This window comes from Spermophilus citellus (genome assembly GCF_964194105.1).
Source record: "Spermophilus citellus genome assembly, chromosome: 17".
Taxonomy (NCBI): domain Eukaryota; kingdom Metazoa; phylum Chordata; class Mammalia; order Rodentia; family Sciuridae; genus Spermophilus; species Spermophilus citellus.
In genome coordinates, this window is record NC_138199.1 from 42,352,191 (window position 1) to 42,364,237 (window position 12,047).

The 12,047-nt window shown below is 51.0% G+C and overlaps 1 protein-coding gene across 1 annotated transcript; it reads right to left on the reverse strand.

The window, feature by feature from the left end:
* Window positions 1–565: 565 nt before the first annotated feature.
* Window positions 566–10,575, reverse strand: EPX (eosinophil peroxidase). Its single transcript, XM_081271731.1, has 12 exons — window positions 10,479–10,575; window positions 10,262–10,355; window positions 9,847–10,022; window positions 9,555–9,672; window positions 9,345–9,474; window positions 8,286–8,492; window positions 6,667–6,985; window positions 5,104–5,264; window positions 4,444–4,699; window positions 3,858–4,028; window positions 1,645–1,882; window positions 566–1,105 (listed from the first exon to the last, which is right to left on the reverse strand). The coding sequence occupies exons 1-12, from the start codon at window positions 10,558–10,560 to the stop codon at window positions 904–906; spliced, it is 2,154 nt and encodes a 717-aa protein (XP_081127857.1). The 5' UTR covers window positions 10,561–10,575; the 3' UTR covers window positions 566–903.
* Between the last annotated feature and the right edge of the window lie 1,472 nt (window positions 10,576–12,047).

Sequence of the window (12,047 nt, forward strand, 5' to 3'; positions counted from 1 at the left end):
CGGGGCCCTAATGCCTCCACCCTTCCCCTTTCCCTTCTTTCCCTGATCCATAGTGTTTCTTTCAGCTCTCTTAATTCAGCCTCTAGGAGTGACTTCAAGATGAGTGCCAGCTTGCATCTTAGAAGTGCTCCTCTTCAACATCTGGGCAAAGCTTAGGACTGAGTCCTCACCCTCCCCAGCCCAACACAGAGACAGCAGCCCCTGCCCTCAGCAGTTTTATTGGTTGAAGCAGAGAAGAGCCTGTAGCATACAGGGGATTGTGGGGTGGCTAGATGCTGCGACTGTGTGGTCTCCAAGCCATGGTGGTAGTGGTGGGGAAAACAGAAGAAAACTCTGGAACCCTCCAGCTGACTCTTGCCAGGACCTCAGGGCCTCCTGGCTTGAACCACAAGTCCTAGCTTGTGGCACTGATTCATAATACTTAAGAGGCTCCCAAGGTGAGTCGGTGCATTACCACTAAGAACACCAACTCACTCCCAGCCAATGAAGCCAGCTCTGAGCTGTAGCCATCAAAAGCACCATCAGGAAATAGTTGCTCCAGGGTGGAAAGAATCATGATTGTCCCCTTCCCCTTGTCTCCGAGGTTTGGGGGCTTGTCATAAACTCCTGTGGAAACAGCAGAATTGGATAAGTGAGGAATTTTCTGGGCATCCAGGAATGTGCTATTTTAGGGCATTAGTGACCAAGCTGAGGACACTTCATAATTAACCCCCAAAGTCCTAGGCTCTGAGATTGACCATCAGTGCAGAAACTAGCACATTGGGAAGCCACTAGGAAAAAGTCCCCTGTCCCAATGACAAGTTTTGTTATCTCTGCTTAAAGGCCTGAAAGAACTCAGCTATCCATCCAGGGATGGACATGAGGGCCTCACCCTTCCCAGACCTCCCCTTACCTGCAGAAGCCTCATTTGCCTCGCCAGGCTGAGAGGTTCAACTTGGGGATTTGTCTGCAGCTCACAAAGCCCTTGGGGTAGATGTTGGCCCTGAAGATGTCCCTCGAAACGGTGGTGATACCGGTGTTGTCACATATAATTCGAGATAAGGAAATCCGGCTCAGGGCCCTGCGCTGTCTCTTGGTGAAAACACCCCATTTCTGCCACCAGAACCTACCAGGAGGTCAAGAGATATGGGAGAATGAGCACCTGTCTGTGCTGGGTATTTTATATACAGCATTTCCTGCACTTCTCACAACTTTCTGCAAGTTTTATAAATGAAGAAACATACTCAATGATTAAATAAATTACCCAGTATTAAGTTCACAGTGACTTATGTGGCCAGGGCCGGATATGAACCCGGGCAGATGCCACATCCAAATATGGAGTTGGCTATTAAGCCATAGCTTATTGCAAGGAAACCAGATTTTGCTCCTTTCCACTAAGTCTCTGGGATCTGCTACCCAGGACAGTGAGGCTGACAAGTCTCTCCTAGGATTAAGGAGAGACTTAGGCAATGTCAGCCTTGCTAGGTCAGGGTCTCTGTTCCTTGGACCCAGCTTTGTAGGGAGGAGCCTCATAGTCTTAGATCTCGTGAACTTGAGTGAAATGCAGCTAAAAAGAAGCCCCTTTCCTCTGTTGTTTAGTCATGGAATTCTAATGTTTTTCTGCTCTGCCTCTGGTGCTGATGTCTTGTAGTGTGCATCACTTACCTGTCTCCATCTCGGGCTCTTCTGAATTGGTTCTCAAAAAGACAAGCCAGAAGAGGCCCCACTCGGGCCCCCGGCAAAAGAGGCTCTGCAATGGCCCCGATCCAGATGTCAATGTTGTCTGGCGTCCCGTACAAATTTAGAAATTTCCTTGCCAAATCATGGTTTTTCAGCACCCGGCCTAACTGTGCCACGTTCCGGGGCTGGGAGAGCCCACAGAAGCGCCTCCAAGCATTGTAACCTGTGTGGGAGAGGAGAGAATCGGCCTCAGCTGTGTTTAACCTTTTTCCCCCATTAACCTTTTCCCCCACGAGTTCTCCAGAGACAGCTATGGTCAGTCAATATTGGGCCAAACAAGAAGATCCATGGTGGTTCAAACACCAGATCACTGTCTTTAATTTAAAATGCAAGTGGACAGCAGGGCTTTGTAAGCATCAGACTGAGGGATGTGTCTAAATGTAAAGAGCTGTTGTAATCAAAAACAACCGCAAATCTGACATTTAATGATATTATTGGGTGGATGTACATTAGTTAGGTACAGTACCCAAAACATAAAAAAACTCATGTTTGTAGAATGAATGAATGAATGAGCAAATAAATGAGTGAACAAACCAACAAATGAAAAGGACCTCACACTGAGTAGCCATTATTACAAAGTGCGTTTTGAGGGTGATAAAAATGTCATGATGTTAGATCATGGTGGTAACTCAACATACTAAAAATCACTGAATTATGTACCTTATATGGGTGAATTTTATGGTGTGTTAATTATATCTCAATCGATTCTTAAAAAGGGTTTTATGTAAGAACCTTCCAGAAACTAGTGACATGATTTCTCAGCTATCAGGATCCTACACCAGGATCAAGCCATTGTTGTGGACAATCAAGTTGAGAGGTAACTTTGCCATGACCTGAAGAAACACCAGCTCCATATCATCAGTTGAACTGCAACTCACAAACACTGTTCCCCAGCCAAACAAAGGACAACTGTACAGTGTTTATCATTACTCAGCACTGTTGCTTGAATATTTCTTGGGAGCCCCCAAAACTGTGAGGTGCTTTTATGGTGTGTTAATTATATCCAGTCATTTAAAATCAAGCAATCATGACCTGTCCAAAGTCCCTTCACTATCAAGATCATTCAATTCCAAATTTGGTGTTGGACTTGGGAGGAGACTGCAAGAGCTGCCATCTAGGTAATATTTCTGAGATGTCATGGAAGGAACCAGTATCAGAGGGGAACAGAAAGTCACTGAGACAATTTATGTGGCTAGCAATCTCAGGCCTCCAGCAGGGGGCGCCCACAGCTCCTTAGTTGTCAGGAACACCCAAGTTTAAGGAGGTAAGAAATACTGAGTGCCTGCTGTGGTGAGTGCAGTAGACAGTAGCAAGTTCCCTGACTCCTTTAGCATAATGAAAGATCTGCTGGGGTGATGGGGCTTCAGGTTCTATCTATACAGGAGGTAGGAGACAGGGAAGGAGGGAGGGGCAAGGCAGTGGCTGAAGGCCTCCCCAAAGGAGTTGAATGGGGTTGACAGTGGGAAGAAGGGGGGATATTTGAAATTTAATTTCAAATTTTTATTACTTCTTACTTGTATTACCTTGGACAAATACCTAGCTGTCTCTGAGCTTATTTTCTCCTCTATAATGTGGCAGTTATAGCTGCTTGTCAAGGTCATTAGGGGGACTAAATAAGTTATATAAGAAAGTGCTTATTCTTTCTTTTTTCCTGGTATAGTCTTTTATCAAACAACTAATGTGGCTTTAATTTTACTCCATTTGTTCCTTGCCTCTAGGCTCTTTGACTTTTACCCCACCGGAGCAAGGAGCCAGTTTCCATAGCCTTAGAATTGTAGCCTTTCTCCTTGGAACTTTCCAGAGAGGTGGCGATTGAAGCAGTCCTCTGCCTTTTATATCTACCACTTTTCTCTACTTGGAAAGTCCTTATCTCCTTTTTTCCAGCTCCTGCACTCAAATCCTTGTCCTGTGGTGAACCTAAAGCTGGAGGCCCTACAGCATATGGGGAGGACTTGGCAGGATGGCTTTCAAAGGCTCCCAGGGGTGCTTTGGTACATCAGCCTCAGCCTTGGGTGCTCTGCACCCCTGCACATCCTGTAGACAGTTCCTGTCAGAAAGAGGCTCCCAGGTCTTCTCTGAACCCCCTGAGCAGCCCACACCGGGGTGAAGCCTGCGAGGAGAGACAGGCATTCCCTTACCTGGAAGGCCGTGGTCTCGGCTGCGTTGCATGTTGAGAGCCGCCAGGTCCAGCCCAATCCTTCTCACTTGCCTAAACAGTCGGTCCCGGAGCTCATCCACCAGCATAGAATCTTGACGGTTCAGCTTTGCTGGAGTAGCCATGAGGCCTCGGAGAATGGGGTCAATGCCACCTGGTGGCGGGGAGTGAGAGCAGCACTGACTGGACCAACCTCTGAGAAGCCCCTGATGCCAAGCTAGCTAGAGCTGCACAAGCCAGTTGCATATTTTCTAATGTTTGTTAGAACCTCTGTGGGTGGACATGAGGGAGCTGGAGCTGGGAGGGATTAACCCACTTCTTAAAAGAGGGATGGTGAGCTTCTTGCAGGTCCACAACGTGCCAGGCTAACATAGGTCTCAATCCCCTCATCCCTCAGGGCCTGGGAGGTCCATGCTTGAGGGTCTTGCTGGCCCTGCCTTTTCTCCACAGTCCTGGGGAGACACTAGCAGCAGCCTTCAACGCAGCCTGGCCTCCTGGCAGTCAGCTGGACCCACCTGGGGGAGGGAGTGCTTCCCACCCTCTCTTGCTTTGCCCTAGGAAAGCCTCACCCTCGTGCACAATTCTCCAGCTGGCAAAGAATGCGGAGCTCAGTGGAACACGGGAGTTGGGTGCTGAGGCCCGGTATTGGCTGTCCAAGCGGAACATGAAGGGCTGCAGCATGGTGTGGCCAAAGCGGAAGGCCAAGGTGAAGACATTGGCCACGCGTGGGTCCACGTTGGAGCAATACCCTCTGTAGGACCCCAGGGTTCTTCTGGCCCGGGCCTTTCCCAGAACTAAGGGCAGAAAATCCCTGTAGGTGATGATCTGGCAGAGAAGACATACAAAGAATGTGTCCTGAGTGGCTGCCCAGTCTACATCTGGCCTTCAGATGGACTCATGCCTTCAAAGGGTTGCTCAGACATAGCAAGTCATTATGATTATCATGTCAAATTTGGCAATGTTAATTTCCCATTGATAGGTGAGATACTGAAGGTCAGAGAGGTTGAGTGTCATGGACAAGGTCATAACTAATTAGCAGCAGAACCCATGGTAGAGGTACCTCCCAACCCCAGTCACTCAGACCCACCCTCCCCACCCCCCACCCCCACCCCCTACCCCCATCAAGGCACATCCCCAAGCATGTGCTGAGAAAGGTGGAAGCCACTCCCTCAGATTGCGCCTCAGGCCAGGTTGTTTTCTGGGGGATGCTGGGACTCAGGGTCCCCTACCTGGACCATGGCCCCCACAATCTTCCGAGCCTCATTATACAGCTTGTCTCCACTCCAGCGAGGATTGAGGCGTCTCAGTTCGGTGGCCAGCCGGTTGTGCTCTCGCACGAAGAGGGTGTGCATGGACGCCAGTTTGGGGGTTTCAGTTGATCGAGAATCACCTTGAAAAACCCAAGTTCAGAGTTGCCAAAGCCCTGCCCAGAGAGAGTCTTTGTGCAAGGGTAGATGGAGGTCTGGGGTCTGGGGAGATGGAGTGAGCCTAGCTCTGCCCTCACTCCATCTTCCTTGATTTGCCATGAGGCTCCTCACTGACCACCACCCTCCTCCCAATACTACAGCCCAGGAGGGGGAGCAGAGTGGGGTCTTGGGTCCCTAAGTGGCTGGAGAGGTTAGGGCCAGGTGAGGAGCACAAGGCAGCTACTTATTCTCAAATGGAGAGACCTTTGCCTAATGATTCTATGTACAAACTGACCAGATTCATAGCCCAGGACAGCTATGGTGGGAGACCTGGAGGCCTCTGGGAACCTTGACTTTAGGACTGCATGCCTGTCTATCTGCAGATATCTGCATATGCTCTACGAAGGGCTGTATCTTTTCCCATCTTTGGACTTGGTTACATGTTGCTCTCCCCAGGAGGTCAGAGGGAAAGAGAAAGAAAGGGAGAGTTGAGCAGAGCCCTACCCAGACCAGAGCAAGTAAATTCAGTCATCTGCTACCTTCAAACAAAGCCTTGTAGCAAAAGTCTTGTTAGAGTAACAAAGACTTCTCATGAATGTACACACTGCTTCTCAGAGGAAACAAATGTACAATTCTTACAAGGTGAGCTGGAGCCACTGGCCTTGAGGCAAGCAGTGGGCCAGAGGAGACATCGGAGACATGGGAACTATACTGGCTTTACCCGTGGGGGCGCTGCCATTGGAAACTCTTTGCTTCTCCTCCCTAACTCTCAGCTTCTCATCTGTAATATGAGGGTGATAATTTCTGTGTTTCAGAGCTGCTGTGAGGTTTAGTGATGGCCCACTGGAATATCTTGAATAACTGGAAACAATTCCATGATCATTACAACCACACACATGGGGGCAAAGACTTGGAGGAGAGTTCAAAGTATGCATCCAGAGGAAGGACCAGGCCACAGTGTCTAATAAGTGTGTTGGTGGGTGGGGAACTAAGAAAATTTAGCCTAGAAAAGAAAAGTATCTATGTGTAAGTAACACGTCCTTTCAGGTAAGTAAAGGGGCTCTTCTCTGAGGTTCCAGAAGCAAGACAAAGAGCAACAGGTCTAGATATTGGATCAAAATAAGGGGAACCCTTCTTAGAGCCAGTGGAGCTGCCTGGGAATAGGTTGTGATGCGTATACAGAGTGAGTCCTTCATCTCTGGAAAGTCGATCAGGGAGCTCTGGATACACACAGGGATTGGCTAAGGGACTCCTTCCAACTGATTGACTAACTGATGACCATGCTCAGATATATGCCTATGGTGTGAACACTGAGGTCCCCATCCAAGTCCCCTAACCCACTTCCCACCACGACTTCCCAAGACATCATCTTCCCCCAAGTCCAACCTGCCAGGAAGCAAGGGATGCGTGCAGAGCGATTGGTAAGGAGACAGGGGTCGTCGTGCAGGTTGTCGAAGGGCAGCAGGGCCCTGCCATTGTCTTGGAAGCGCTGGTTGACCGCCAGCAGCCCTAAGTAGTTGGTCCGGTTGCGGAGCCGAAGGGCCAGGGAGACCTCGCTGCCATACACCATGCTGGCGTCCACAAAGGAGGTGAGCGCATTGATCTGGTTGCGAACTTTGTTCCTGTTTTGGGGGCATGAGGGTGCCGAGCGGAAGAAGGGGATGCAGTCACGCTGGTTCTTGATGCGGGGATCATTGGGTGGGATCTGAGATGGAAGAGAAGTCAGTCACACCGGCTCGCTCCTCTTGGTCACCACCTCCCTGGAAACTTGCTCGAAACTCCTCCCTCCAGGAAGCCCTTCTTGACTCCCTCTGACTCCCTCAGACTCCCGCTGCTTCAGTTGGAGTGTCCTTAGCAAAATTTTTATCACAGTCACAAAAGATTAGGAATGCATGAGGCTTTTGAAATTATTTAGAGCCTCCTCTTGCAGGTGGGGAAACTGAGCTTCTCTGAGGGGGGATGTGACAACCATTTGGCAGGAGAGATGGGATTAGAATTTAGTTCTGACAGTTCAGCCTGTGCTCCTTTAATACCCAGCAGCTGGACAGACACTTCCTAAGCTCCTTTCTTTTCAGGTGCTTTGGAGACGATGAAGGTCTAAAAACTCAGTACAGGCCTGGCACAGTGGCACATGCCTGTAATCCCAGCCACTGGAGAGGCGGAGGCAGGAAGATCACGAGTTCAAGGCCAGCCGCAGCAATTTAGTGAAGCCCTAAGCAACTTAGCAAGACCCTGTCTCAAAATAAAAAAAATAAAAATAAAAGGGGCTTGGGATGCATCTCCATAGTTAAGTGCCTTTGGGTTCAAACTCTGGTACCAAAATAAACAAAAATCCTAGTGCGGGAGGCAGGAAACTGACAGTGCAGTGCAAACACGCACAGCTAAGTAACCAAACTGAGGGGCATTTGCTATGCTTGATATAGACCTGAGAAAGCTCTGCAGAGGAGGTACCTGCACCAGGGCTTAAGGAAGGAGTGAGGTGACAGCAGGAAGTACTGTGTCCCCCTCCACTCCAGCAGAGACTCTGTCTGCTCCCTGGATTCTAGATTCTTCTCTTTCTTTTTTTTCTTCTTTCTTTCTTTCTTTCTTTCTTTCTTTCTTTCTTTCTTTCTTTCTTTCTTTCGTGCCTATGCCCCACATCTTCCTTGCCTTCTGGCTTGAAGGGTAGAACCCTGCTCCCAGCCCACTCAGGAGGTGCCCAGGGCTGCAGGGCCCTTGGACCACCCAGAGGAGAGAAGGACAGGAGCCAAGAGACCCTAAGAGCTTCCAAAAGTAGAGGTTTCTGCTATTGGAATCAGCCCCATGGCTGAGGCCTATCTCCAATCAGTCACTCCATAGAGCTCTGACCTTCTGGCAGATTGCCCACTGCCACCTTGGTCTATGCCCAGCTGTGTTTCTTGGGGTCTGGATTACACCCCAGTTCCTTCAGGATGGGGTTTCAGCCTCTCAGATCCCCACCTGCAGTCCACTGCCTGAGTTGGAGGCCTCCACAGGGGCCTGGATACCTTGATGGGAAAGCATGGGGGCAGCTGGGCACAGGTCTTCTCACAGTCAACGCCTGCAGTGAAGGATATTCTGGCTGGAGACTCAGGAGAGAAGTCCAGGTCATGATCAATGAACTGGCCCCACTGCATGAACATGAGGGCCCGGCCCCGGTCAGAGGCCAGCCTCTCATTGGGGAAGCGGACGATCTGGTTGGAGACAGCCCGGACCTGTGGGGAAATAAGGTCAGCAAGGGGCTTGGACAGCTGATCTACAAGGTGCTGGAGCCAACCCAAGACTCAGGTGAGGGCAGTAGCGCCCCCTGCTGGAGCTGATGCAGCCTTTCCTCCTCTTCTGCCCTGAACTCTCCTGTCCTCCTGTGTCCCAGGAGATGTAGCCCTCCCTGTTGTGGCCATCATTCCTAGAACTCTGGTCTCTGGCCTAAATCCTGAGAAGCCCAGCAGTAAAGAGAAGGAGAGGGGCCGGGTCAGTGACTCAGATTCACCAACTCTTACACAGTGGTAAATAGAGTAAATTGTTAGATTGATGTATAGACCCGTAGATGATAGAACTGACTCACATATGTGTGGACTTGTTTTAAGGGGGTAAATAAAAAAGAGAGAACTGGCTAGATAGATGTAAGGATCAATAGAAGAAAAATTTACAAAGATATTGATAGGGGGGTAGATGACAGACTGTCATATTGACATATGAAGGGAAAATTGATAAACATGAAACTTATAGATTCAACCAGATTAAGGTGTATAGTGCTTTATGCTTAGCAAGATACTTTGCCACTCAGTCTCTCTGAAAAGAAACAATTAATATTGTTATGACTAAGATTAAGAGACATGTCTTTATATGACTTTATTTAATATTTGTGCTAACTCTCTGAGGCAGCATTTTCTGCCATATTATAGATGAGGAAACTGAAACACAGGAAGTGATCTTTTTTGTCCAAAGCCCCCCATGTGGTGAGCAGGAAACTCTGAGTTTGATTCCTGTCTGCCTCACTCTGGGCTGTTTTACTCCCTGTATTTAAAAGAGATGAAGCAACCTCCAGACCCTCCACCCTGACTCACAAGAGGGAGGAGGAAACCATTGCGCTTCTTGCCAGGGGTCCAGCCAAAGGGGAGTGACAGTCTGTCCTCATACTCAGCTGGCAGCCAGCGGGCCAGGGCCTGGTTGGAGGCCCCCAGCCAGGGTCTCTTCCTGTAGCCGTGAATGGGTGGGATTAGTGGGGTTCAGGGACATGGAGGAAGGCAGCGGGGAAGGTGGCCCCTGGCACCCACTTGTTGTTACATCTCCCAGTGATGGTGCGGTACTTATTGCTGCACTTCTCAGCCTGGTCCTGAGGAGCACAGCCAGTGGCCCGGGACAGCAGGTGCAGCTGATGTTCCGTTAGCACATCTGGAGGACAAGTGGGAGGAGTCTTGAGTCTGGAGTCCTAGCTCCTTTCTGAGCTGGCCTGCTCCATCCCTTTACCATCCCTCCTCCCCAGGGCTGTGCACCCGCCTCTAATCCTGGCTTCCTTCCACCTCCAGCCCAGTGCAGGCCCTGGGGGTTCAATGGGGAACAGAGTACCAGTGACATTGAAGGGTCTGGATGTCCAGGGTTGTAACTTCTCTTCCAGTAGCCCTAAGGCCACATGCATATAATCAGCTGCTCGAACAACTGTCCTGGTGGCTGCTATGGGTTGCTTGAAGTAGGACAGGAGGTCCATGGGGCTGGCAGAGCCGCTGCGAAGGCGCTGCTTGATGCTGCCCAGGAAATGAGGAGGGAGGGCTGGAAGAAGGTGCAGAGCCACCCAGTAGAGCCCCAGCCCAGAGGGTGAGTCATCAGGACAGAGCAGACAGACCAGGACAAAGGGAGGGAGGTTCTCTACCAACCGTGGCAGTCCCATGGCACCCAGGGGTGGGTGTTGGGTGAGATGAATGGCTGGAACGACCCTGCCCCACTGAACCTCCCAGGCCCAGGCAGCCCCCAGACCCAGGTCCACCTCTTCTGGGTCCTATTGTAGGCAGCATCCACCAGCAACTTGGCCTCTGCTATGCAGTCCTGAAGGAGCGAGTTCTCCACCGCCCTGGGGGTGGCTGTTCAAAGGGATGGGGACTGAAGGTCTAAGGAGCCAGAAGACCCCCCAGATCCACATGCTTCTCTGCCATTCCCCTCCCCTCAGATTGTCCCTCTTCCTTGGCTGTCCAAGGGGCTGTTACCTGAGACAGTGCCGTCACCAGAGTGAGGGAGGATGAGTGTGGCTAGGACCCCAGCCAGGCCCAGGAGCAGCTGCATCTCCATGGTGAGACCTCCAGCCACAGCTGGGTGAGAGACACCCTCAGCCTCAACAGGGTGGGAGTGGTGTCCCTTGATCCCTTCCTGCCCGGAGGACCCCCAGGTGACCTCTCACTGACTCCTGCTCTTCTCCAGAAGTAGCTGGGAAGGGGCTTTTATATTCCATCTTGGGGTGGGGAGGACAGCTCTGGGCCACGGGAGCCCCGCCCCTTGGGTGGAGCTCTGAGCCCTCTGGTTTCCAGGGGGGGTCATTGGAACACCCCACCCCACCTGACCCTTTTCAGCTTGGTGACATCCTCCCTCCTACCCACTTGCTCCACCTCCACCTCTCCTAAAGAGTCAAGGGATGCATTTCTCCCAGGGCCAGGAGCAGTGCCTGGGACACAGGTCTTGCCAATCCATATCTGCAGGATGACTGAGGAGGAGTGTGCCTCAGAAGGGGACTGGACTTGGCCCCGTCACTCACTAGCTGAGGGGCTTTGGGCGAGTCACTTTCACTCTGCAGGTCTCTATTTCTGCATCCTAAAATGGGAGTTGGGCTAGATGGTTGGAAGGGCTCCTCTCCTCCCCACCTGGGGTCTACCTTACTGTTGTATCCCCCTCCCAACACAGCACAAGTCCTGGTATTCAGTAGGTGCTCAGAAGTGAATGTTTGTTGAGTGAATGAATGATGTGTGACCAATGATTTGACTCCTCCCCTCACCTTTCCAGCCCTATCAGGTCCTTCCAAGGTGCCTGGGAGAGGGGCAGTGATGGCTGAGGCAAAGCTTGAAATACCTCTTGGGGCTATTTGGGGTCCCAGTAAAATGTCACAGGTAAAATACTGGGTGAGGGAGCTGAGGACCTGCAGGGCTTTAGGCTTCTCCAGGTGTTTCCTCTGCACACAGCAGTTCTGGGTTATTCTTAGAAGGAGGTTAGACTCTGGCTTCCTCTGGGCTGGACTAGAGGTAGCTTGTTGCTAGAGGTAGCTTGTTGCTGTGGCTCAGACTGTCCTGAGTTTCAGTCTGGCTCCATCACTAGCAGTGTGGCTTTGGGGGAACCCCCCACTTCCAAAGCTTAAATGTACATGTACCCCAGGCAGTCTGTCCCTGAGGGCCCATTCCTCTCATACCTCTGTCTTTGCCTGCCTTGCCTTTGGCCCTTCTTTGGGTGGACATGTCCATTCCTTACTCAATGTGGACCTTGGACTTGCTCCAGAACCCCACAAGGGTTCCCATCATCCTTTGTCTCCTCCCGCCCTCCCCGTTCCACCTCAGCCTGCCCAGTGCCCTCCCTGCCCCCTCCTCCCACAGCAACGACACCAGCCTCAGCAGTTGCTCTTGACACAGCCACTTGCTTTGGCAACTCCTTTCACAGTTGATGGCCCAGGCCCCCCCCGATCTTATCTCCTGCTTTCAGCAGAAGCCCCTGACCTATGACAAAGGGCCTGCATGGAAAGTCATTGTGTAGGTGCTGAAAGTGCAGTGGGTTCCTTGCTGACCCACTGGGTGACT

Coding starts and splice junctions, on each gene's coding strand:
- EPX (XM_081271731.1), bottom strand. CDS start 10,560: ATGGAGATGCAGCTGCTCCTGGGCCTGGCTGGGGTCCTAGCCACACTC. Junction 10,356..10,478: donor TGGTGACGGCACTGTCTCAG/GTAACAGCCCCT, acceptor CCCTTTGAACAG/CCACCCCCAGGGCGGTGGAG. Junction 1,106..1,644: donor AGAGCCCGAGATGGAGACAG/GTAAGTGATGCA, acceptor ACCTCCTGGTAG/GTTCTGGTGGCAGAAATGGG.